The sequence below is a fragment of the Microtus oregoni genome, unplaced genomic scaffold (genome assembly GCF_018167655.1).
Source record: "Microtus oregoni isolate MIOR12 unplaced genomic scaffold, Mior012 000008F_ref0000371, whole genome shotgun sequence".
NCBI lineage: Eukaryota > Metazoa > Chordata > Mammalia > Rodentia > Cricetidae > Microtus > Microtus oregoni.
The window spans coordinates 52,332,654-52,360,191 of record NW_024543067.1 but is presented as its reverse complement, the minus strand read 5'-3'; the positions used below and the strand labels follow the sequence as shown (position 1 = coordinate 52,360,191).

Below are 27,538 nucleotides of genomic sequence, written 5' to 3'. Positions count from 1 at the left end.
AGATTTATTTATTTATTTATACAGTATCGGCCAGAAGAGGGCACCAGATCTCTCATTATAAGTGGTTGAGAGCCACCATGTGGTTTCTGGGAATTGAAATCAGGACCTCTGGAAGAGCAGTTAGTGCTCTTAACCTCTGAATCATCTCTCCAGCCTGACTTTTTTTTAAAAAAACTCCTTTCAACAATGCTCTCCTCTGCTTGTCTGACAGTGGTTTCTAATCCTATGTGAAACAAAAGATATTGAAGAAAGGTAGAAAAACAACAACAAAAATTAGAAACACAAGAAGAAAAAGAAACCTCTCACCTTGAGATCTAGTTTATCTTTCTGTTGACTTAAGAGTCAAGAAATTTCAACAAAGCATCCTAGCACTGGAGAGGCAGTGGCAGGTGGGTCATTCTGAGTTCAAGGTCAGCCTGATATATATATGTATATGTATGTATATACATATATGTGTGTATATATGTATGTATATATGTATATGTGTGTATATGTATGTATGTATATATATTGAGTTCCAGGACAGCCAGATCTTACATAATAGAGATAGTCTGTCTCAAAACAAAAGAAAACAACAAAAAAGAGAAAGAAAAGAAATTTCAACACAATAAATAAAGGCAAATTGTCTACATAGACAATTGTGTTTTCCTAGAGACAACTTGAACAAGGGTGTTTAAAAACACAGCCAACCCAGGTTATTCTGGACCTGGACACTTATTTTAACACTCTTCTCTCATCCCTACATCTAAAAAAATGCCCTTTAGGGGCAATGAAATGGTTCAGAGGGTAATAACACACCTGTGGCCAAGTTCAAAGACATGAGCTTAATCCCCAGGATGCACAAGACGGCAGGAAAGAACCAACTCTGGCCTCTGCTTGCAGTGCAGGGGACTAAACCCACAGCCTCCTTCACACTAGATGTTATTATTTACTGTGCAAGGTGGGACCTTAGAGGGTCCCATGGCAGGTGAAAGACAAATACTATAATGGTTTGTCCTGTCCCTTAAAGAGACAAGCCCCACCCACTCCCTTCCACTCTTCCACTTCCAGCCTGAGCTCCTTATCCACCCCCCCAAAAGGTAGCTTCTCTTCTCCTCTCCTCTCCCCTCCCCTTCTCTCTCTCTCTCTCTCTCTCTCTCTCTCTCTCTGTTTCTCTTTCTCTGCCTCTCTCTGCTCTTCCCCCTGCTCCCCTTTCCCCCCCATTCCTTTCCCCTCCATAACCCACTAAATAAATACCCACAGTCTCTGCCTGGTATCTGTCAGTCTCTCACCCGCCATGGCTCCTCGTGGAACCGACTGCCCCACCAACATGCCAGGTCTCTCACCTTCCACCTGCCTGGGACCCACAGAGACCTGGCTGGTGGCAGGACCTGGCTGCCCATTTTGGCCTGCTGCCACCCCTCAGGGAATAGTGCCGTTTTATCTAAACCATTACATTGGTGTTCATGACTCGGCCAGGTTCTCTTCACACTTCCTCCGGCCCACAGGTGGGTCAGCTGAGGACACGTGGAACCTTGGGCTCAGGAACTGGGTTTCTTTACAACAGCCTCACATTCTGTCTGCCTGAACGCTGGCTTCTACACACACCAGCAGCTTCAGTGATGAGTTTTCCCCTTCCAGTCAGCTAAACCATTTCTCTGAACCTGAGGAATTGATTGTTGAGCTTCAGGAAATCCTATGGTGTTCCTAGAAACAGGGGGAAAGCCCCAACCACAGCCTTCGCAGCTACTGTAGATCCCTTTGCTGACATTCATCTCTGGCTGCTTCCCATAGCTAAAATCGTGACTAGACTAACCACAATAGTCCTCTGGCACTAGCACTGCACACGCTGTGCAGTACATTAGATTTGGGACCTGGGGTCCCTCGGATTTTTCTTTCTCTTTTCTTTTCGACCATTCATAAGTGGTCCCCGCCATGAGAGACTACTTGGAGCAGCCTCTAGTCTCTCTGGCTTCCAAGTCGCCCAGACTGGGGCCAGTGAGACTTCATCAACATCAGAACTGTAGAGAAAAGACCTTTTACTATGGGCTGTGTGGTGTCGCTGTTCTCTAGCCTCCGGCTTCCCGATCACCTGGACTGGGGCCAGCTGGCTTCATTAACACTCCACCTGTAGAGAGAAGATGTTCTTCTGCAGGTCTTGGGGTGTTCGTTTGCTGTTTTCGCAGGTTTTCTCATCTCCAGGTATGGACTATAAACCCTCAAACTATCAGCCACCCACCTGCGAATGCTCTGCCAGTGTCCTCCCACTGGCTCCGCTTTTCCTCATACTATCCCTGCCACTGCTACTGCTGATCCCATGGAAACAGACAAGATTAGTCAGATCCACAAGGCAGCTGTTTTCAGTTCCAACCTTTGCTGCCCACCGTGGCTTGCGGTGCAGTGGCTCGGCAACAGGGCAGAACACACCTCTAGGTCTCTCTTGTTATTATATTTAAAACTCCTGTGGCTAAAAACTATGCCTTCTCCATACAACATGTGACCACCGCCATTTTGACTGAGGTCAGGCAACCTTACCACCATCTTAATTGAAAGCCACGTAGGTGACCAAGTCCCACCATCTTTACTGAGGTGTTCCCTGTCTGGTCCCCCAATGCTGACTCTGTTGCATGTGTGTTTTGTGCAGTGGCATGCCTTTGGTAGGACGCACCAAGATCATCTACTTTTTCCAACTCCTGTTCACTGTGTGTGTGCATACATGTAACTTAAATGCACCTATGTTTAATGTTATAATTGTCTGCCCATTATATCTCATCTCAGACTAACAAAGCAATAAGCTTCATGTTTTAAACTGTCATGTACTTTTAAGTTTCTTTTTTTTTTTTTTTAAATATTTATTTATTTATTTATTATGTATACAATATTCTGTCTGTGTGTATGTCTGCAGGCCAGAAGAGGGCACTAGACCTCATTCCAGATGGTTGTGAGCCACCATGTGGTTGCCGGGAATTGAACTCAGGACCTTTGGAAGAGCAGGCAATGCTCTTAACCACTGAGCCATCTCTCCAGCCCTACTTTTAAGTTTCTTACGAAAATACAGTATATTTAATCCAACCCTGCTTTAAAATATATTAAACTGTTCTCCACTATTGTCAGTTCTACTGTTAAACTTTATTGCAAACAGTTTTTTTTTTTTTTTTTTTTTTTTTTGGTTTTTCGAGACAGGGTTTCTCTGTGGTTTTGGAGCCTGTCCTGGAACTAGCTCTTGTAGACCAGGCTGGTCTCGAACTCACAGAGATCCGCCTGCTTCTGCCTCCCAAGTGCTGGGATTAAAGGCGTGCGCCACCACCGCCCGGCTTGCAAACAGTTTTTTTTTCCTTCTTTGCCGTTCACTAGTAAAAATATCACCTGTTAAGTTGGGAGCCATGACAATCAAACTCAGACCCAGCTCTCCAGGCAGATGCTATACTGTAGTTACACCTGATAAACAGCCCTCAACCACTCAGAGATCTGGGGAATATGGCATTTAAATATTTAATTGTTAAAAAACTTTTCATAACAAAGGAGACAGGTTGGCTCCTAACAGCAGCACTCTACTTCCTCCTAGGAAGACAGAAGACCGGCACAAAACAACATCCATCCACAATTCACTTCAATTGCCAAGTACTGACCACTGGGCAAAACTGCCTTTCATCTAAACTGAAGATCTCTGGGCTGTGGACAGAATCTCTGGAACTTGACAGCTCAGGTCAAGGTAGGCTTGTCTTCCTACAATTTCTTAGCCCATAGGATCTTCTGGAGCCTGGCAGTCCCTGAGCTAAACAGCAAAAGAAAAATACGACCCTCAGTGACCATGGAGAACCCTGAGGAGTAGCTCTAGGTGCCAACCAAGTAAGTTCTCTGTTATTTTTTAGTTAATAACTTAAGTAAAATTATATCCTTCTCAAAGATCTCTGATGCAGCTTGACAGCTGAGAGGTTTTGTTAGTTTAAAAGGACAACCTCATCAAACAAATTTCAGCAAAATACAAATACAAGTTATTAAGGTGTGTACCTGCCAGTTATAAAGGTGTGAGGACAAATACAAGTTACCAAATTTCTCTCTCAGTGTAACAGTTCTAGCTGTCCTGGAACTAGCTCTTGAGGACCAGGCTTGCCTTGAACTCACAGGGATTCACCTGCCTCTGCCTCCCACCCAAGTGCTGGGATTAAAGGCATATGCCACCACCACCTCGTTCTTTTCGAACTTTCAAGAACTCACATTCTGGAATTTAGAAGACCAGGCTAGCCTTGAACTCAGACACCCTCCTGCCCCTACTGAGATTAAAGGTGTTTGTCACCACTCAACTTCCTTTTTCTGTTGTTTTCAATTAGATTTGATCTGGCTATATTATTTCAGCTGGAATTGAACCTCACCCTCCCCGTGCCAGAATTATCAAGCAAACAAGCAGCTGTCAGTGAAGTAGGGTTTTTGTTTGTTTGTTTGTTTGTTTGCTTGCTTGTTTTAGAAATAATAGAATTTGGAGAAAGCGCTACTCTATAATTGATAATTACAAGACTCAGTTTATTATTAAACTACTTAAATTTCCTTATAATATGATTTCTAAGCATCGGCAGATGAATTGCTGGTTTTAATAAAAATAAAATCACTATAGTAATATCTTTTCTATGTAGTTCTTGCTCATAAACAGTTGATGAGATTTACTCACAGAGGACAAAAGAAAAGTTCAAGAATGTACCTTCTTGGGCTGTCTCTGACCATGTTTCTGCTTGGGGACCCTTTCCTCCTACAGGATTGCCTCATCCAGTTTTAACAGGAGAGGAGTGTGGGGCCCAGGGCAGCCTGACCACACTTATGGAGACCAGGCCACACAGCTGCCATGACAGGCTTGATAGAGGTTAGCTAAAAAGTAGGCCTGAGTTTCTGTTTACTGGCAAACCGCACTGGGTTCTAGGAAAAACCTTAAAGTGGTACCAACAGGGAGGTCCAGCGCCTAAAGGGACGTTCCTGACATTCCAAACATTAGATAAGATTAGAGGAGGTCACCAGATGTCCTTGAACTTATTCCCCTTTTGCCAAGACCCCTAGCAAATGTTAGCTAACTAGGGTCCTGTACCCTGGAAATCCCCTCACCTCAACCTCTCAGGTGATAAAAACCATACCCTGACTGAGCTGGACACCCTCTGCTCTCAATTATTGCTTCGGACAATCCCAGCTCTTGGGAGGCATAGGCAGGCGGATCTCTGTGAGTTCGAGACCAGCCTGCTCTACAAGAGCTAGTTCCAGGACAGGCTCCAAAACCACAGAGAAACCCTGTCTCGAAAAAAAAAAAAAAAGAAATCAAGTAAATAAAAAATATCCCTTTTTAGACTGGAGAAATGACTCAGCGGTTAAGAGCACTGGGTTTGATTCTCAGGACCCACATGGCAGCTCACAACTGTCTGTAACTCTAGTTCCAGGGGATCTGACACCCTCACACTAATGTACATAAAATAAGATTAAATGCATTATTTAAAAAAGCATGTCTTTTCTTAATTATGGTTTTGTTTGTGTTTTCGAGACAGAGTCATTCTATGTAACCTATGCTGGTTGAGAACTATGTAGCCCAGGTTGGCCTCACTTTTGCCACAATCCTCCTGTTTGGGCTTTCAAGTTGCTGGGATCACAAGCATGCCCATACAGGCCTGGCTTTTGTTTATAACCTTCTTAATGGTGGAGTAAATGGACAAAAAGACTTATGAGATTAGAAGAAGAAATCCCCAGATCCATCCAGATCCATTTTTCTTTCTTTTTTTATCTTTCTTTCTTTCCTCCTTCCTTCCTTCCTTCCTTCCTTCCTTCCTTTTCTTTGTTTTGTTTTTGTTTGTTTGCTTTTTTGAGACAGGGTTTCTCTGTAAACAGTTCAGGCTATCCTAGAAAGCACTTTGTAGGCCAGGCTGGCCTTGAACTCATGGAGATCTGCTGCTGGCTTCTGGGATTAAAGGTGTGTACCACTACCACCACCACCACCACCACCACCACCACCACCACCACCACCACCGGGCTCAGATTCGTTTTCACCAAAAAAGAGATTATTGCCTATGGCTGAATCAAACAAGAAGACAAAAGATCTTCTCCTCATAAGAGTTTCCATATGTGCCAGGTGATAGTGGTACACACCTTTAATCTCAGCTCTTGGGAGACACAGGCAGGCAGATCTCTGTGAATCTGAGGCCAGCCTGGTCTACAGAGGGAGTTCCAAGAGAGACTTTCAAGCTACACTGAGAAACCTTGTCTCAAAAAACAAAACAAAACAAAACAAAACAAAAAACCCCGAGAGTTGCACTGATCAGTCTTACAGACCTGGCAGTGGAAACGCACACCTTTAATCCCACTAGCTGTGCTAGTTTGCCATAGAAACCAGGCGGTAGTGGTGCACGCCTTTAATCCTAGCACGAGAGAGGTATATAAGATGGAAGGAGATAACTCTCAGACACAGTCTCATTGTGAGATTCCTGGGGGCAGGATCAACATTCCGGACTGAGATAGAGGTAAGAGCTAGTGGCTGGCTGCTTTGCTTTTCTGACCTTCAGGTTGAACTCTAGGTCTAGGTCTCTAGGTTTTTATTAATTGTGTTACAAAGAATGTAAGCCAAGTAAGTTCCCCTTCTAGTTGCTTTTGGACATGGTGTTTTATTGTAGTCATAGCATCCTGACTGATGTAAGAGCCAAGAAGTTTGGGAATTTGTTTTGTCACTATGCTTGGCATTTGGACTTCAGGTTCTTGCCACAGAAGAGGCTGCACTAAACAGCTTATGATTTAAAATAATTTGCTTCTATAGGTGGTCCTGTCAGTAGCAACTCTAAGCAGAAGTAGAGCTAAAGGAAAATAGGAAGAGAAAAGAAAGAGTCATGGGAGAGGTTGGGAATAGGGAGAAAAAAGGCTTCTAGATGAGGCCACCTAGTTCAGAGTACTAGCAAGTAGGCCACCCTAAATTATGCCACATTTCCATATTCTTTTGAGCAAAGAACACTTAAAAATGAAGCAAAACCAGCAGGAAAGGCTCTCTCTTGAACCAAGGGCCTCAGACATACTAGTCAGATCTCTACCACTGAGCTACACTCTCAGACCAAGAGGTGCTTTTATCCTTCCCTTTCCTTTGCTGTGTTAGACTCTAGCATCCAAACACCGAGGAGTTGCCCCCAGAGACCATCTCATACACCACAGCCGATGCAAAAGCATGAGGATTTTATTAATTCTGTCATGACAGGGTTCCCCAGCATTCGGGAAGCTGAAGGACCTCGAATAGCTGGTACAGTCTACTTTTAAAGGGGCCACAGAAGCAAGGGGGGGTTGTTCTTTGACTATTCTGATTGGCTTATTTGAAAGGGCTATTACCAATAATTGACTGGAGAGCTGTTGCCAGATCAGATGAGGTAAGAGGTCATTTTGACCCCATTTCCCAGGAGACCGAACCAAAGCCTACATATATGGGTAATTGTTCAGGAACTGAGTACATGCGAGTGTAGCTGTTAGGTCCTTGGTTCCCAGGGGAGGAGGGGAAGCACTATGGCATAGAGGCTGAGAGGATTCAGAATTGTCAAAAATGGCTTCAGGATTGTCTTAAAGTCTTACAGCTGCTGCTTTATAACCATAAGGAAAGTAACTTGTATAGGAATCTGAAGGGTATGAATTTAGCTTAATGATAAAGCACTTGCCCGGCATTATGTATATCCTGGCTAGATTTATTTTTTTTTTAAAAAAAAAGCTAATAGGCTGTATACAAAACAAACCTTTATTAAAAGTAGAGATTTTCCTTTAGCTCCCCACGTCTACACATTGCCTATCTTTGCACAGTATAGTATAAAAACATTTGGGTCGGGCAGTGGTGGCGCATGCCTTTAATCCCAGAACTCAGAGGGCAGAGGCAGGCAGATCTCTGTGAGTTTGAGGCCAGCCTGGTCTACAAGAGCTAGCTCCAGAACAGGCACCAAAGCTACAGAGAAACCTTGTATTGAAATAATCGAAAAAATCCATATCTATTTAATATTTAATATTGAAAGATAGATATATTTATTATGAGTTCTGTTTCTCTAGAGAACCCTGACTAATACACATACCCAACACTCTTTCTTTTCCAGGGTTTCTGTGTCAGTCATTACTAACTCATTAGATAACTTGAATGCTTTTCTTATATTTTATTTGTGATTTTTGGATTAATTTCTTGGACTCAAAGAAGAAGCCCCCAAAAAGTAAAATTGGCTTCCCCTACAGTTTCATGCCAAGAAATTGTGGAGCAAGGCTAAAATTAGACCAGTGGGGATGGATGTGGAAACAGTACTCTCTACTTGGCTTTTATCTCAGCCATTTCAACATTTTTGGAATTTGCACTAAATACAGCTTTAGTGGTTGATGGTCCATATTCTGAATCATTTTGATGTAAAGCTGGCACTGTTTAGTAATTTTTTTTTTTGAGATGAACGCTCACATAGTCAAATCTGGCTTTCTGATCCCCCTGCCTCCAACTCCCAAGTGCTGAAATTGTACCACCAAGCCCTGTGTATATGGGCTGAGAACTGAACCCAGGACTTTGTGCATGGTAAGCGATTGCTCTGTTAAGTTATTTTGTTTGTTTTGTTTCTCTGAGAAAGGGTCTTGTTATATATAGTTCTACCTAGCCTGGTACTTTACTGTAACCCAAGTTGGCCTCGAATTCGCAATAGTTCTCCTCCTCATCTTTCCAAAAACTGGGATTACATGCGTGCATCACCCCATCTGGTTTATTAGTCTTTAATTATAGAAAGCCTCCAAATTAATCAAGGTGACCCCTATCTTACTGTTTTCATCATTTGTTCTTAAGCGATTTTAGAAAGACCAGCATTGTTACATAGGTAGCTTGAGGAGGCTAGAGAACAGGACTGCTGATCAGTGAGAAGGGATTTGGAGAGGAGGCAATAAGGCCTAGAAGCTTTGAGCTGTACCAGCAGAAGGAGCACAGAGGGACTCTCGGGTCCCGCCAACTACAATTCCCAAGCGCCCTGGCCCCGCCCCTTCTGGATGACCCCGCCCTACCTCTCTGGCCCCGCCCCCTCTCGGCGACCGGCTGGGTGCCCGCCCGACTTCCCAGCTGCCCCCGTGCAGCCCGGGCATGCCCAGTGTGGGCGCAGCCCCGGCTCTGGGAGCGCCGGGGCGGAGCGGGCTGCCGGGCGCGGAGCAGGCGGATTGAGCCTCGGTGGGCGAGCGCCCGGGCCGGAGCCGCCGCGGCAGGGCTGCGGGGTAGGTGTGGGCCGCGGCAAACGGGGATTCGAGCCGCTCTTACGCCCGTCTCTGGGCGGCAGGGCCCAGGGGGCAAGGGAGGGCTGGCAGGCCAGAGCTGGTCGGTGAGGTTCTGGCGGGGGCTGCGGCAAGGACCCCGGCCCCGAGGGCCCGGGACGTGAAGGGCGGTGAGGGCAGGCCCTGCGGCGCGCGGCTCCCAGGCTCGCTCTCTACCCAGGTGCGGTGGGGCTGTCTTTAGATCCCGTGACCCACGGTGAGCTTGCCTCTGGCTGGGGAGAAAGACAGGTTCTCAGCCCTGTTACCCAGACGCTCCGGGAGAGAGGGGACCGAGCACTCCCGGGGCCCCAGGAGGCATTCTGCGGCCCCGTAATGAGTGAGGGTGCTACCTTCTCCCTACCTGGAGTGGGAAACGCCTGCTTCCTGCCTTCCGGGACTTGGGTTTGATGACTTCGAAATGAAAGTGGGAGTATGTCTTAAGTAGATGCTTAATCGCTTCTAAAGACGGACAAGAATTTAGTGGTCCTCAGCATTTCAAGGTTTAAGAAAGGTGATTTGTCCATGGGATATTTGGGTTAAACAGAAATCCTCGTTGCAAAGCTTAAGCAAAGAAGAAGCCTGGACTGCGTTAGAATCCTGAAGTTCTGAAGTTTGCTCTAATTAGCTTTCACTCGCTGTTGGACAAACCGTTTAACTTCTCCACCTGTAAAATATTGTGAACCAGAAGACGCATCTGGATTCCCTGTGTTGTAGGAACCCTTTGTCACTGGTGTGGTCTCAAATTGTGGCAGGTTATTTTTCTGCATCCCTCAGCATTTTGTTAAACAGGGTAATTCATACCAAATATTCTCTCCTGTAGGAAAGATGTTAGGCCCACAGTACAAAATTGAAATGGCCTGTCCTTCGGAGGTTCTGTTTGGTCCGTAGGTCCTTTGGTTGCTACATGCAGAAGCTGGGTGTTAATCTGCCAGGAGTCAAATAACACAGTGGTTCTGGGCTGGGATAGACATGTTTGAAGCTCCCTGTCTGGTCTCAGAGAAAACTAGACCAAGTAACGAGTTTGTTCAGATCTCAGACCCGGTGCATTCTTTAATAGGATCACAGTCATACAGACTTCTCAGCTTTATTCTGGTGTACTCCATCCTCAAACCCCGTGAAGAATTTTACTACCCTTTATTTGCAGACGAGCAAGTCATCGGCTAAGAGGGCGTGCAACTATGATAGTCTTCACACACTAGTGTCCTGCCCCTTATTAGACATTTACTATTCTGCCCACGGACTGCTCTCACCACAACTCTTTGGTAGAAGACATGCGAGAAACTCTGAGGCTTTTTTTTTTAAAGGGAGGAGTGGGAGTAATAACAGATGTTTCTTAACCCTAGAAACTAGTCCAGGTAAGCACATTTAGCTAGGATTTGACCTAAGGGACAGATGATGTGCATGGAGCTGTGCAGGTAGCCTTCTGATTCTGCACTCCCTGTTCGTCCAGTTCTGAGTGGCATTAGTCCAGTTGGGTCAGTGTAGTGCTACTTGATGAGGTGGCCAAAGGTCAAGGGAAGCAAGTACCCTTTATGTTTTGAAGGCAAGTTGTAGACAGGCTGCCTGTGAAATTAGTATATTAAGGTTGTTATCTGTTAAATTAGAGATGCTGGACTTGATATAGTGAGACTTGAGAATGTTAAAATTCTAAATTCTTACTTTTTTTTTAAATGTTTTTTTGAGACAGGTTTCTCTTTGTTATAGTCCAGGCTGTCCTGGAACTTGCTTTGTAGACCAGGCTAACCTCGAATGCACTGAAATCCACCTGTCTCTGCCTCCCAAGTGCTGGGATTAAAGGCATGTGCCACCACTGCCTGGCCAAATCCTTAACATTTTTACAAGTGGATTTTCCATTCACCTTAAGAGTTCACTTTAAAGAAATCAAATGAGAGCAGTATTTTAAGATTTATAGTGTGAACGTTCTTGCCCTTTCAGCACTGGGGACTGCACTCAGAACTGCAGAGTTTCAGGTATGCTAGCCAGGCTCTCTACCCGTGAACTATATCCCCAACCTTTGGTTTTGTTTTTTTTGAGACAAGATTTCATGAAGTTACTCAAGCTGACCTCGAATTCATCTTGCGCAGACTTTGAACCCATGAGCCTGCCTTAGCCTGCCAAGTAGCTGGGATTATAGGACTACATTATCAGGCCTGTCTCCGGTTTTTAAAATTTTTCTTTGGTGTTGGGAATTGAATATGCCATACAAGTGCTCTATCACCGAGTTACACGGTTTGTTTCTTTTTCAACATTTATTTTGTGTTTACATGAACATGCATGTGCCCTGACGTGAGTGTACAGTGGAGTCAGGACAACCCATGTGGATCCTGGGGATTAAACTCACGCCTTCTGGAATGGCAGAAGGCTCCCTTACCTGCTTTACACTTCCCTAGCCCTGAGTGAATATATATATATATATATATATATATATATATATATAAATTAACCCTGCCAGTTTCTTAATTTTTGGAGCTGGGTTTCCCATTCATCTGCGAAATAAAATGAGAAACCCTTACTATTCTTTTTTTTTTTAAGATAGAGTCTCATGTACCCCATGTACTTCAAACTTCCAATTTAGCTGAGAATGACCTTGAACTCCTGATTCTCTTGTCTCAGCTTCCCTAATGGGATCATAGCTATGTGCTGCCATACCCAATAACCCTTACTGTTCTAAAGACTACGAATGTGAACTTCATGAACTTTTTCTTGTGGGTGCTGGGGATTGAACCCCGGCTCTCATGCTGTTTACCTTCGAACCAGACCCTCCTCCCCCAAACCTTAGTCTAGTTTCAAATTTGTTGTTTCCTACATGATTATTAAAATACATACACATACATGTAATTTAAAATTAGCAAATGAATTGGTGCTGTAGGTCACTAGGTTACATCTCCAGGACTATGCTGTGGTGAGGGATGAAGGTAGAAAACATAGAAAGACCTAATTAGAGGGCTTGGTAGTTTCCTATTATGTCTTAAACTTTCCGGTGTATTTGAGGAGTATGTATGATTAACGTGAATCAAAACAAATTATTGTTATTGTATGAGACAGGGTTTCCCTAGCAAGCCCTAGTAGGTGTGGAACTCAATGTGTAGACAGCCTGTTGTGGAAATTGGTTATTCTTCTGCCTCTGCCTCCTAGTGCTAGAATTGCCGGGTACCTTCACGTGTGCCTAGTTCCTTCACGTGTTTTTTGTTTTTGTATTCGGGTGTCTGTGTAGGCCAGAAAATGGTACTGGATCCCCTGGAGCTGAGTTCAAATGGTTGGCAGCAATGACACAGGTGTTAGGCTTTGGTCTCTGGTCCTCTGAAAGAGCAGCAAGTGTTCAACTTCTGAGCTGTCTCTCCAGTCCCGCATTCAAGTGTTTGAAAATATAGCCATCATAAAAATTGCTTAAACTGAGCGGTGGTGGCACACGCCTTTAATCCCAGAGGCAGGTGGATCTCTGTGAGTTCGAGACCAGCCTGGTCTACAAGAGCTAGTTCCAGGACAGGCTCCAAAGCCACAGAGAAACCCTGTCTTGAAAAAGTAAATAAATAAATAAAAATTGCTTAAAAGAGTATTCAAACATTATTACCGCCCATTTTCGGATCCTCAGGTATTTGAAGAGTTTAGGAGAAGCAGTTGGGGACATCAAGGCTCAGGGAGACCACTTGTCCAGGAGACCACTTGCCTCCTCTTTAGTTACTAGGGAGGCTGAGCCAGGAGGATCTGTTGAGCTCAGGAGTGTGGGGCTTGCTGCGGCAACTTACCAAGACCTCATATCTCTAAAGAGAAAATAAGGATTATAGGTTTCTTCAGTTACAATTATAGCTTCATAGTTCATTGTATTAGTGCGACAATCTATTACTCTTGTATTAGGGCTACTAGTATATGTATTTTGTAGAAACAGATCATGACGTATCATTTTTTTCCATTTGTTTTCAGGCCTTCCATGATGAGAGATTTGGGGGTACTTCCCTCTCTGTAATTGACAGTCTGGGCAACGAAGAGATGGCTGACAGTGTCAAAACCTTTCTGCAGGACCTTGGCAGGGTGAGTATATTTTGTTTCATGGCATATTTTATTTTTGCTAAAGAACTAGGGAATTCTTCAGGTGTTTTATATTTTTATCACGTTTGTTGTGTCTTTTACACAGAATGTTAGTTTTCACTGTAGTCTACATTGTTCAGTAAACAGGAGTTTTTCATATTCTTGAGACAGTCTTGCTGACCCTGAACACCTGGTGGTGCTCTTGCCTCAGTATGCATGGTACTAGGAATGCAGGCATACACCATCCCACATATTTTTTTTATTTTGAATGCAGCTCTGGATGGTTTGAGTTCATTTAAGTTCTGTTTCTCCTTCCCAAATGCAGGGATTACCAGTGTAAGCCTGTGTCTATATCCAGTATTTTGTTTTTATTTTTTTTTAAATATTTATTTATTTATTATACAATATTATGTCAGTGTATATGTCTGCAGGCCAGAAGAGGGCACAAGATCCCATTACAGATGGTTGTGAGCCACCATGTGGTTGCTGGGAATTGAACTCAGGACCTTTGGAAGAGCAGACAATGCTCTTATCCTCTGAGCCATCTCTCCAGCCCCAGTATTTTGTTTTTAATGAGCGAGAGATAAAGTGTATGTGTGTACGTACATGTCTGTCTGTCTGTTTCTGTGCACATAGTTGGAATTTTCTTTGGGTCCACCAACCAGCTCTCAAATAAAATCACAGAGACTTACTATTATGAATCTCAGCCTTAGCTTAGGTTTGTCCCACCGGCTCTTTTAACTTCATTTTGCATCAGGGCTTTTTTAAACCTTTCTTTCATTCTGTATATCCTACTTTCCTGCATCCTCCTGTCTTTCCGCTCTTGGTGTTTCCCTGGCATCTCTTTCTTTCTTCCCCCAAGCCTAAATTTCTCCTCCTCACTTGCTGTTGGCTGGTCAGATTTTTATTAGACCAATCGGGTGCCTGGCCAGTCACGTGCCTTAGATAGGCAAGTTAAAACAGTAATTTTTTTTTAAAATTTTTTTAGTTTAATTTTATTTATTTTTGGGGTTTTCTTTTTCTTTTTTTTCCTTTTTCCGAGACAGGGTTTCTCTGTAGCCTTTGGTGCCTGTCCTAGAACTAACTCTTGTAGACCAGGCTGGCCTCGAACTCAGAGATCTGCTTTTTTTTTTTTTGGTTTTTCGAGACAGGGTTTCTCTGTGGCTTTGGAGCCTGTCCTGGAACTAGCTCTGTAGACCAGGCTGGCCTCGAACTCACAGAGATCCGCCTGCCTCTGCCTCCCGAGTGCTGGGATTAAATTTTTTTTTTTTTTTGAGACAGTTTTTCTCAAGCTTTGGAGCCTGTCCTGGAACTCATTTGGTAGACCAGGGTGGCCTCAAAAACACAGAGATCCACCTGTCTCTGCCTCCCAAGACCTGGGTTTAAAGACGTGTGTCACCACCACCCAGCCCATATCTTTACATAATTAAACAAATGCAACACACCTTTGCATAAACATTCTACAGTGTGTGTGTGTGTATTTGTGGTACATGCATGTGGGTGTGTGGGTACAGTCTCATTCTCATGTGGATAACGAAGCAGAACTTTAGGTGTCTTCCTCTCTCACCTCTATTGCTATCAACCTTATTGCCTCGAGACAGGGTCTCTTACTCATCCTGAGTTGGCCTATTTGGCAAGCCTGGCTGGCCAGGAACTTCTCAGGATACAGCAGCCATGCCTAGCTTTTTACAAGAAGGTATTGGGATTTGAACTCAGGTTCTCTTGTTTGTAGAGCAAACACTTTTAAGTACTGATTCATTCCCAGTACTTTTATCCTGTATCCTATGAAGTTGGGAAACCTGTCTATTATTGAGTGCATTATCTAGTATTAGGTTTCTATTTAGCTTGACTACAGAATCTTAAAAATTTGTTTTGAGAGAGGTTAGCCTTCATCTGGCTGAGTAGACCTGGATGACCTTGAACTCCTGATTCACTTGCCTTGATAGAAAGTTCTGGGATTGCAAGTATGTGTTACCATGCTAGTTTGAGCCAGATATAGTAGCACATATCTATAATTACAATACTCATTTAACTGAGGCAGTTAATCGGGAGTTCTTGACCATCTTAGGCAGTGTAGTGAGGCCCATCTCAAAGACACCACCCTCCCCCCCTTGTCCCCCCAAAAAAACAGGTGTAGTGTGATATGCCACTGACCTCAGCACTTGAGACAGCAAAGGACCAGGAGTGGTTCAAGTACAGACTTGGCTACATAGGGAGTTTGAGGCCAGCCTGGGCTACATGAGACCCTGTCTCAGAAAGAAAGAAACAGATTTTGAAAATGGCTATCAAGACTGGGCATGCCTTTAATCCCAGCACTCAGGAGGCAGAGGTAGGCAGATCTCTGTGAGTTCGAGACCATCTAGTTTAAGGGTGACGTTCTAACTGCCTGTTTATCAAAATCAATTTAGAAATAATAACCCTGGGCTTATGAGATGATTCACAGAGAGGAAAGTGCCCCCAAGTCACTCATCATCGAGGCCTAGAAACAGAAGGAGGAAAAAGACTTACGTAAAGACATTTTCCTTCATGATTTGTTTCTACAAAATGACTACACATTCTAGTAGCACTAACACAAACAGATAACGGGGCTTGTGACCAAGCCTGACACCGAGTTCAGCCTCCAGGATCTTCTTAGCATTCTGACTGCACAGCTGTGCTTTTATGTTTATTAGCTTTATTTAATGTGTGTGTGTTTGCACAGTATGTCGGTTTTCTCCTTGCTGTCAACTTGGTGGCAAGTACCTTTACTGCTGGACCATCTGTGCCTACTATGCACCAAGTCGTGAGTTCCATCACAGCACCAGAGGCACAAATCACTCTCCTTAAGCTATATAGGAAAATAAATACTGTGGTTTCTACTGTTACTCACTTTCCTGTGTGTGACTTTGGAAAGTCTACTTTAGCCCATAATTTCTCTAAAAATGTCCTTATCTACAGGGAATCAAAGACTCCATCTGGGGCATCTGTACCATCTCAAAACTAGATGCTCGGATCCAGCAGAAGAGAGAGGAACAGCGTCGAAGAAGGGCAACTAGTGTCTTGGCCCAGAGGAGAGCCCAGAGTGTAGAGCGGAAGCAAGAGAGGTGAGGAGTACAGGCGCACATCCCAAGCTGTCATTGGAGGGCACTTGAGGAAATGACTTATCTTAGTATAGAATGAAGGCCCTACATAGTAAGTTATAATTCCAGCATCCTATTAGTTTTTTTGTGATTTTTAATAGGTAATTTCCCTTACCCCACATGCGCACGCACACACACATTTACTTAAACTAGGATTCTTATTCAAAAAGGCATGATGTTTAAAAAAAAAATCTGTGCTGGTGAATTAGCTCAGAAGCAAAAGGTGCCTTCTAAGCAAACCTGATGGCCTGGGTTTAATCCTTAGAACCCACGGAAAGCTGGAGGGACAGAACCAGCTCCACAGAGTTTTCCTTTGCATCCTCCACATGCATCTCACACATACAACAATAAATTAAACAACAACAAAAATAAAGAGTGCCAAATAGAGGACCACAAACAGTATTTGATTTGATGGATATCTGTAATAAGGCCTATATGGGTTTGTTTATTGATAGACTAAAACCTACCCCAGACTTTCTTTTTTGTTGTGTCTGGAGAGACAGCCATGGGTTCTGGGAACCAAACTCTTACATTTTTGGTTATGAGCCTATCCTTTAATGGCTGAGGCATCTCTCCAGCCCAAGACTTTCTTGTTTAATGTGTCCTAACCTCGGACTTTAGATGGAAGAACACACATACACACACACACTCACACAATTTTGTTTAATTTGGGGACTGGAGAGATGGCTCAGTGGTTAAGAGTGCTTATTTGTCTTCCAGAGGACCTGGGTTCAGTTCCCAGCACCAACATGAAGGCCAGCACTGTCTGCTACTCTGGTTCCAGGGGGTCCAAGGCTCTCCACTGACACACATGCAGGCAAAACACTCATACACATAAAAATAAAAATAAATAACACTAAAATTATCACTGGGAGAATATGTCCATTTCATAGCACACGTGTACATGTCATAGTTCATGCTCAGGGAATCAAACTCAGGTTGCCAGACTTGTGTGACACCTATCAGTAAGCCTTTCTAGGCAGAGACAGGCAGTTTGAAGCCAGATGGTGTGTTCCAAGCCAGCCAGGGTTACACAGTGAAATCCTGCCTCAAAATGACAACAAAATAGAAAAGTTGGTTCTTCATCTGGGTGTGGTGGTACATGCCTGTTATCTCAGCACTGTGAAGAGGGAGGCAGGATGACTGCCAAGAGTTTGAGGCAAGCCTAGGCTATATATAATGAAGCCCTATCTCAAAAACAAAACCACCTGGTTTTCCAGAAACCTTTTCTTACTGACTTTTTTATATATAGCCTTATTGACTTAGAATGTTGGAAGAACATTAGGTGTTCAAAGATAGTCTGGTGCCCATAGAAGCTATAGGTTGGAGAGTTCTTAGATAACATTAGGAAACATTAGTTCTTAGATAACATTTATAAGCTAAGTTCATATGATCTTTTTCAGTGAGCCACGTATTGTTAGTAGAATTTTCCAGTGTTGTGCTTGGAATGGCGGAGTTTTCTGGGTAAGTTCTTTTCCAGCAAATTCTAGGTTCCTTATAAGTATCTTTACACTGTTATTAGGTTACTATTTTTCAGCTGCATCCTTGAAATACTAAGATGAACTGTCTTTGATGTTTGAGCTGCTTATATATGCTGATGATTATCACATGGATAGGGGATGGAGGGGAGGGGAGTGGGAGTGGGATACTGAGCAAGAAATACTGATGCATGAAAGTGTCAAAATGAAACCCATTATTTTGTATGATGGCTAAAAGCATTAATAGTTTCAATGCATATAATCCTAGTACTTGGGAGGCAGAGATAGGCAGATCTCTGAGACTAGCCCAATCTTGTCTACATAACTGAGTTTCAGATTATTCAGGGACTCTATAGTGAGATGCTGTTTCAAGGGAAAAAAATTAAAAAGAAAAGGAAAGGGTAGTTGTGGCCAGATAAGCAAAATTCTTTTTGTTCTAGTTGTAGCAATTGACAATTATTGAGACCCAGATCAAAAAGGTTACCTATAATTAACTGAGAACTATCATAGTCTTTAGTGAAATATGGATGTATCTAGAATGAGTACATACTTTCCTTGACTTGATATTCAAAGTAATTCAGTTTATCTTAATGTAAACATTTCACTAATATTTTCAGATGTTAGCTTTAGATTTAATTAGTAAACATCATGGGATGTTTAGTATATATCTTTATACTTGCCCTGAATGTTAGTTAAAATGTTTTTTCTGTCTCAAATGAGTCAAGGATACATGTATCAGTTTGTTGTACTCTGTTGGAGTTTTGGGAAGTAGGAGAGGTGCTTCTCCTGGCCTCCTGTTTTATAAACTAGCAGTCTTTTTTTTTTTTTTTTTTTGTTGTTGTTGTTGTTTTTCGAGACAAGGTTTCTCTGTGGCTTTGGAGCCTGTCTTGGAACTAGCTATGTAGACCAGGCTGGTCTCGAACTCACAGAGATCCGCCTGCCTCTGCCTCCTGAGTGCTGGGATTAAAGGCGTGCACCACCACCGCCCGGCTAAACTAGCAGTCTTGACAGGAAAGTCATTACAGTGAAAGGTGAAATGCCTTGTTTTAATTTATTTTATTACTATTATTTCTTTTTTTTTTTTTTTTTTTTGAGATTGTTTCTTTGTCTGTACCACTGGCTATCCTGGAACTCACTCTATAGACCAGCTCTCTCTTCCTCTCATGTGCGGGATTAAAGGCGTGCGCCACCACCACCTGATGCCTTGTTTTAATTTAAAGAAGGGTTTTGATTACTTTATTGCCTCTTTTCTTCAGTTCAGTCTCCTCTTGTTTTACCGAGTGTTTATTCCTGTGCTTCAATCAGTAACAGCCCGGATTATCGGTGAGTGTGTCTGTATCTTGCTCCTGCTGGAGCAAACTCTTTGAGAGTTTGAGATCTTTGTTTCTTAAGTAAGCACTTCCTAACAATACTAGCAGTTTGTTTTTTGTTTTTGTTTTTGAGACAGGGTTTCTCTTTTTGTAATAGCTCTGGCTGTCCTGGTCTTGAACTAATAGAGATTCTCCTGCCTTGCCTTTCTTGTGCTGGTATTAAAGGCGTGTGCCCCCCTCCACCCTGCTGATGATTCCAGTTCAGACTTCTCAATGACTTTGAGATAGGCGTTGTTGAGCTGTCCATTTTATGGATAAGTAAATAGAAATTAGTTAAGCCATTAGTAAGTAGCAGAGCTGAGATTTAAATTCAGGTGGATTCCTGACAGCTCTGTGGTTAGTCACTTTGTGACATCTCAGTAGTCACCCTGTAAGCAGGTTTATTTTAAGATAAACAGAACAAAATGTGAATACTATTAACAAGAGCTGTGACCAGAATGTGAGGCAGAGGAATGTCACAAAATAGTTCCATTTTTGGTCTTTTGACATTCCACCTGTTTAATTAAACTAATAATTCTTTTTGCTTTTTATTTTAGGTGATCCATCACTGCATGGAGATGTTTGGTCATGGCTGGAATTCTTTCTGACATCAATTTTCAGTGCTCTTTGGGTGCTTCCCCTGTTTGTGCTTAGCAAAGTTGTGAATGCCATTTGGTTCCAAGTAGGTACAGGGCAGAATGTGGAGTCTGGGTTCTACTTGATGGGCTCCCTAGGTTGCACACTTTAGCCTCTGAAGTTAGGGACCCATAGAGAACCAGCTTTTAAGCCTTTTTTTTTTTTTTTTTTTTTTTTTTAGCTTTTAAGCTAAGCAGGCAATTGGGTAATCCTTGGGGTTTTGTAAGGTGGAATGAGTGTCTCAGGTTACTAAGGCAGACTTCCTGGCAGCTCTAGGAGCAGAGCAGTGGCATTAGCTCTGGGATGGACATGGGACCATTCATGTTTCACTGTACTGCTGTTATCTGTTTCAGGATATAGCTGACCTGGCGTTTGAGGTATCAGGGAGGAAACCTCATCCATTCCCCAGTGTCAGCAAAATAATTGCTGACATGCTCTTCAACCTTTTGTTGCAGGCGCTCTTCCTTATTCAGGTGAGAGACACGTGGAGACAGCTTTAAAAAAAAGAGGAAGAAGTGTAGGGGAGGGGACTTCAAAAATGTTTTTTTTTTGCATTTGTCCTGGTGTAGTGATACTGAAAGCACTGTTTGTATGTCTGCATGAGGTGGGAGTGTAGTGCACTGTTCACCTTAATTGTTGAGATGAGATCTCTCACTGAAACTGAAGACCACCATTTGGCTAGGGTGACTGTCTGGCCAGCAGACGCATTGGACTTGTCTGTCTCTGCCTCCTCAACTGTGCAGGTTACTGGCTTATACATCATGCCTGGCATTTATGTGGGTGCTGGGGATTTGAACTCATTTCTTTTGCTTTCACAGCAGCACTTTTACCCGATCAACCTCTTCCTAAGAAGTTAAATTGAAGTTTATTAGGTAGAGATAAGAATCGGTACACAATTGAGATTTAGAAGGACACACACACACAGAGCTTATTTAAGAAAAGGAAAATGGGGCCGGGCGGTGGTGGCGCATGCCTTTAATCCCAGCACTCGGGAGGCAGAGGCAGGTGGGTCTCTGTGAGTTCGAGACCAGCCTGAGCTAGTTCCAGGACAGGCTCCAAAACCACAGAGAAACCCTGTCTTGAAAAACCAAAAAAAAAAAAAAAAAAAAAAAAGAAAAAGAAAGAAAAAAAGGAAAATGGAAGTTGAAAAATGACTCAGTGGTTGGTGTCTGGTTCCCACATGGTGACTCACAGCCATTCATAACGCCAGCTGATGCAGCATTCTCTTATGACTACTGAAGGTACCAGGCACAAATGTGGTACATATCCATACATGCAGCCAGAATATTTAAAATTTAAAAATCTAAAAAAAAAAAATGAAAAGATAGGACAATAGTGACCTACCTGAGGTATAGGTATTGGGGAAGAGGAGAGAGGAGAGTGAGACTTTAAAAACTTATCCCCAGAAGCAGCTAGACAGTTTAAATATAAAATTATAAAAACATGGATTTATCTTGTCTTCCCTTGGGGATTCTGATCCTGCCATTAACCAACTTTTGAGGCAGCTAGTATGTAGTAGTGAGTGAGAAATGTCTGACACTCTGGAATTGAGTTTGTTGCATTTGTTCCTCAGGGGATGTTTGTGAGTCTCTTCCCCATCCATCTTGTGGGTCAGCTGGTTAGTCTGCTGCATATGTCTCTTCTCTACTCACTGTACTGCTTTGAGTACCGTTGGTTCAATAAAGGTAAGTCCGTGTAAAGAAACCCGAGAATACAAGCCCTGCTGAGAAATGCTGGTGCTACGCACACTAAGCTATTCAATACTTAGCTCTTAGCAAATTTCTGAAAAGACGTTGGCTTACTGGCAAGAGGGAGATTCCATTTGGCCTAGTGAGTTTATTAACCTTTGGGGCCAGGGGCCGTAGCGTGTAGAATTGTAGAATTAATTGCCATTTTAATGCTTAATGTGATGTAGCTGTGTTTGAACCAGAAGTTGATAGAGCACAAGTTGTTTCAGAGAAGTTAAGTGGATACTAGTTCATTTAGATTTTTTTTTTTCAAGACATGGTCTTGCTATGTAGCCCAGGCTGGCTTTGAGTGTTCACTCTTAGTGCTGGCTTTGAGTGCTCACTCTTAGTTCAGGCTGGCCATCAACTTTCCAATCCATTTTCCTGCTTCTACCTCCCAAGTGCTGGGATTGCACGCTTGCACTATTGGGTTGAGCTCCTTCCGTTACTTTGGGATTTAGTTATTTTCATCCTATTTTTAAATTTTAGTTATTTTCTTTTTAAATTATTCTATAATGTTTTGAGTCAGGATTTCATGTAGCCCATGCTATTATTGAACTTGCTGTGGAGCTGAGATGACCTTGAACTTCTGAGCTGCCCTCCTATTTGCAGAGGGCTTGGATTATAGGTGTGCACCATTGTATGCCTTTCTTTTCTTTTCTTTTTTTTGTGGCCTGGTGGTTTTTTATGGTCCAGGCTCATTTTAAACTCCAGTTTTAGCATCTTGAAGGCTGGAATTACAGCTTTGTGCTATCATACCCAGCTGGGGATCTTGTAAAAAGACTTTGATGCTTTGTGTGGGGTTTGGCACTTGTAATCCTTGCACTTACTTTGTGTAGAGATGGGAGGGTTTTGAGTTTGAAACTAGCCTGGACCAATATATATAAGATCTTATGTAAAAAAATCCAAACCCAAACAAAAAGGTTTGCCTGTTCATCTTGGTGAGTGTGACTGAAGTAACTGCTTTCAGTAGAGATTTTTTGAGGGGAAGAGGTATTTTGTTTGTTTTTTGAGACACGGTTTCCCTGGCTGTTCTGGAGCTAGCTTTGTAGTCCAGGCTGGCATCCAACTCAGATCAGGCTGCCTCTGTCTCTTGAATGCTGGGATATAAAAGTATATGCCACAACCACTTGGTGAGATGCCATCCTCTTTTGATATTTTGCGTTGTTCTAGACAGCCCTGACAAGGGATGGTGGTGCTAAAATTAATGTTATTTTGAAATATGATTCTTGTAAAAATCTTTGCATTGAATCTTTATGTCAGATTTGTACAATTCTTTGAAACAGGGTCTTATTATATTGTCCTAGCTGGTCAGTAACTCCCTATGTAGACCAAGTTGTCTCTGTTTTCCAAAGTGCTGGGATGAAAGATTTGTACCATAAGCCTGCTAGATTTTGTTCATGTGCTGTATCTATGTTTTGAATGGTAGCTCTGGGCCTAAAACCTAAGCCTGAAATAATTGTGTCTGCCAGTTAGTCATGTAACTATGAGTCTTCAGTGTACTGACTTCCTTGTTTCAGGAATTGAGATGCACCAGCGATTGTCAAATATAGAAAGGAATTGGCCTTACTACTTTGGATTTGGCTTGCCCTTGGCTTTTCTCACAGCAATGCAATCCTCCTATATTATCAGGTAATTTGGCTAGAGAAAAAAATTGAAATACTAGAAAAATAAAAAGCTCAGGTAGTATGTTTTAACAAGCATCTTTTATTGGTTTGCTTCTATACCTAGTATTATTTATTTTACATCATTTGACCATCAGGAAGAATTTTTGTTGTTTCTAATAGTAATTGACATTTGTCAGCATTAAAATGTAGTTTACCATATTATATGCTTCTTCCTGGAGGCAGATCCTTAGAAACTCGGAAAATTTTTTGTTCATTTCTGAAGGTGTGTTTATGGTATATTAAGGTTTTATCCCATCATGCTGTTCTAAGCAGGGAAAGAGATAGGAGGCTTCCATACCTTTCCTGAAGTCATTAATTGTGAAGCTGACCTATTTTCTTTTTTTTTTTTTTTAAACAGTGGCTGTCTCTTCTCTATCCTGTTTCCTTTATTCATTATCAGCGCCAATGAAGCAAAGACTCCTGGAAAAGCATAGTAAGTGCCCGTGAGGAGACTTCTGCTCTGGAAATCTCTCTTTTTTTTTTTTTTTAAAGATTTATTTATTGTGTATACAACATTCTGCCTCAATGTATGCCCGCACGCCAGAGGAGGGCGCCAGACCTCAATACAGATGGTTGTGAGCCACCATGTGGTTGCTGGGAATTGAACTCAGGACCTCTGAAAGAGCAGCCAGTGCTCTTAACCACTGAGCCATCTCTCCAGCCCCTGAAAATCTCTTATGCTGAAGAAAAGCCTTGTGTCCTAGTTAGTTTCTCTTCCTGGGAGCACTATGACCAAAAGCAGCAGAGGAGGAAAGGATTTATTTGGTTTACATTTCCATATTATTGTTCATCATCAAGGGGAATCAGGACAGGAACCTGGAGGCAGGATTGGATGCAGAGGCCATGGAAGGGGGCTGCTTACTGGCTTATTCCACATGGCTTGTTCAACCTGCTATCTTATAGAACTCAGGACCATCAGCCCAGGAATGGCCCCTCTCACAATGGGCTGGGCCCTCTTCCATCAGTCACTAAGAAAATGCCTTACAGTTAGATCTTAGGAAGGCATTTTTTCAACTGAGGCTCCCTTCTTTTTAGTGACTATAGTTTGTGTCAAGTTGATATCAAACTAGCCAGCACACCTTATGTAGTTTATTTTTTTAAGATCTATTTTTATTAGTGTTTTGCTTACATGTCTGTACCATGTGCATACAATGCCTATGGAGGACAGTGGCTGGTGTCATATCCTTTGGAACTGTGTTACAGGCTATTGTGAGCTACTGTATGGGTGCTGGGAACTGAGACAGATACACACAAGGGTGTGAGGAGGAGATAATATACCAATTTTTTTGAGTGTATAAATTTGTATATATTTCCAGATTAATTGACCCTCTCACATGCTCATTTTTATTTCTCCCTGTGTTGCCCTGTTGTATCTTGAGCTTGTGATTCTGCTACCTTGTCCCCCAGTGCTTAGACCGTAGGTGAATGCCACCAAGCCTGACTGTTTATTCCTGTCCTTTTTTTTGTTTTTTTTTGTTTTTTTTTTTTTTTTGAGACAGGGTTTCTCTGTAGTTTTGGAGCCTGTCCTGGAACTAGCTCTTGTAGACCAGGCTGGTCTCGAACTCACAGAGATCCTCCTGCCTCTGCCTCCCAAGTGCTGGGATTAAAGGCGTGCGCCACCACCGCCCGGCTCCTGTCCTTAATTTAACACTTGTAGCATGTATAATGATTCATACCTTAATCATAGTACTTGGAAATCTGTGGCAGAAGGATTAATATGAGCTCAAGATCAGTTTGGGCTGTAAGGCCTTTGTAAACATCTGAGTAAAGCCCATTTTTGGACTAATAGCCACTTTTAAAGAAAGTGGTAGGTTCTGTGTTATCTGGCCATATAGAGAAGTGCTTTTAAAATCTGAATTTTTTTAATTTTAAGAATTTTAAAATTACGGGGCTGGAGATGAAGCTCAGCAGTTGAGAGCACTGGTTGAATTCTTAGCATCTTGGTGCCTCACAGGTATCAAGTTCTGGAGGATCTAACACCCTCTTCTGCCTTTTGTGGGCAGACATACTTTGGATAAACACTCGGTTCCATAAAATAAATATTAAATAATATAAATAATAAAATAAATATTAAAAAATCTGGATTAATATAAAATAGAACTTTATTTCCTTTAAATGTCCCAGCCCCGATACTGAAAACTGGTGATTGTAATGCATTTGTGGCAGCGACAGGACATACTACTACGTTTCTTTTTTTGTTTTTTGAGGCAGGGTTTTCTGTGTAGTTGTGGCTGTCCTAGAACTCACTCTGTAGACCAGCTGGCCTTGAACTCACAGAGATCCACCTGTCTCTGCCTCCCAAGTGCCGGGATTAAGGGTGTGGGTCACCACGAGCTACATTTTTTTTCTAGTGGTGGGATTAAACTCACAGCCTCAGACATGCTAGGCAAATAGTCTATCCTGCTACTTGCTCTTACCCAGTGCATTCTTTAACTGATCAATTTATGTGTCAAATATCTGTATTGCTTTGAAAAGTTTTGTTGCCTTGTTTTCCCCTGTGTAGTTTTAATTTAAAGTAGTAGTCAGATAAACTGTAATTTGCTTGAAGCAGTTATTAACTTGGAGCTAATGAGTAGGGTTTCTTGTCCTTCAGTCTTTTCCAGTTGCGCCTCTTCTCCTTGGTGGTGTTTTTAAGCAACCGACTTTTCCACAAGACAGTCTACCTGCAGTCAGCCCTGAGCAGCTCCTCCTCTGCAGAGAAGCTCCCTTCTCCACATCCTTCTCCTGCCAGACTGAAAGCTGCTGCAGGCCACTGAGTCCTGCTGTCCAAAAAGGATGGGTGGGATTGGGTGGAGGATGTGGCAGTTCTTTACTCTGTTTTCTGCCCCCTGCCATGGAAGGCAGGACCCACTGCCAAGGGCCCTCTGCATATTTCCTTCTCTTTGATGAATTGGAATTTTTGTCTCCGGTACACATAAGGCCGAATCTTCCTGAAGCCAGTATGTGGATTTTTTTTTTTTAACCACCACCCTAGGTCTGAAAGGCCCAGAGTTTTCCAGCCGTTTCTAGCATTTGCCAGCTCCTGTGCCTGGACTGATTGACTACATTTTTTCATTTCCCTGTGTAATTTACCCTCCCACTTCTTGCTGCCTTCCAGCACCCCTGGATGAATGGGCTTTGTAATTTTAACTGTTGTATTTCGTATATTTGTTGTTACTGTTTTCTGTGAAGCACATACATTGGATGTGGGAGGTGAAGGAGCATTCCAATTGCTCTAGGTCACCCCCTCTATAGCCATCACTGTCTTGTTTTCTTGTAACTCAGGTTAGGTTTTGGTGTCTCTTGCTCTGCTGCAGAAAAAGAAAGGAAGGAAAAAAAGACCCTGAAGAGATGGGACAGATAGACCTCAGCCAAACTGGCTGCGTTTTGAGGAGTTATTTTCTTCCCCTTGAAGGGGAGACAACTTTTTCACTGGTACAACTTAAGTTCCCCTGTTATGGGGTGGTACCAGTTCTAGACAAGTGCCACTGCATCACAGAATGCTCAGAGGATCTGAAATTCTTAACCCTGAAGATGAAATTTACTGTTGGCCACTGCCAGGTCTCATTGGTGTTTTAAGGAATATTGGGTGCTTCATATAGGAATTGAAGGGGTAAACTTATTAAACCCATTCAACCTGTGATTGGTGATGTTTTCCTGTCATTTTAAGAGTCTAAATAAGGGGTGGGAGGGCAGATGTAAAAAACTTGTACAATTTTAAAATATCACAATTAGCCGGGCGGTGGTGGCGCACGCCTTTAATCCCAGCACTTGGGAGGCAGAGGCAGGCGGATCTTTGTGAGTTCGAGACCAGCCTGGTCTACAAGAGCTAGTTCCAGGACAGGCTCCAAAACCACAGAGAAACCCTGTCTCGAAAAACCAAAAAAAAAAAAAAATAAAATAAAATATCACAATTAAACGTGAGCTCGTTTCCCATAAAATGTGTAATGTTTGATTTCTAAATCACATCTTGAGCTAGATGTATTTAGATTGAATGACTTTGTCTTGAATAATCCGGTTATGTATTTTAGAAATTAGCTCTGAAAGATATTCTCAGAATGAGCTTGGTAATAGTGTTATAATTATGCTTACTGCTTTGGTGATTGTTGGTTTTTGACTTGTTTGTTTTCTTGATGAGTGTTTTAAAGCAAGTTATTTGTGTCTATTGTGTATTTGTTTTTTTGTTTGTTTTTTGGTTTTTTTCCGAGGCAGGGTTTCTCTGTAGCTTTGGAGCCTGTCCTGGAACTCCCTTTGTAGACCAGGCTGGCCTCGAACTCAGAGATCCGCCTGCCTCTGCCTCCCGAGTGCTGGGATTACAGTCGTGCGCCA

At 42.7% G+C, this 27,538-nt stretch overlaps 1 protein-coding gene across 2 annotated transcripts; it reads left to right on the top strand.

Annotated features, from left to right (window-relative positions):
- The first annotated feature begins 9,022 nt into the window (after positions 1–9,022).
- Positions 9,023–26,850, top strand: Ei24 (EI24 autophagy associated transmembrane protein). Of its 2 annotated transcripts, none has more exons than XM_041657803.1 (11): positions 9,023–9,192; positions 13,150–13,257; positions 16,192–16,337; positions 17,777–17,837; positions 19,108–19,174; positions 19,758–19,882; positions 20,190–20,309; positions 21,410–21,521; positions 23,084–23,195; positions 23,589–23,663; positions 25,824–26,850. In XM_041657803.1, the coding sequence occupies exons 2-11, from the start codon at positions 13,216–13,218 to the stop codon at positions 25,984–25,986; spliced, it is 1,023 nt and encodes a 340-aa protein (XP_041513737.1). In that variant the 5' UTR covers positions 9,023–9,192; positions 13,150–13,215; the 3' UTR covers positions 25,987–26,850. The 2 variants fall into 2 exon arrangements, with proteins under 2 accessions (XP_041513737.1, XP_041513738.1); XM_041657804.1 differs by lacking the exon at positions 9,023–9,192 and adding an exon at positions 9,427–9,445.
- Positions 26,851–27,538: the final 688 nt, after the last annotated feature.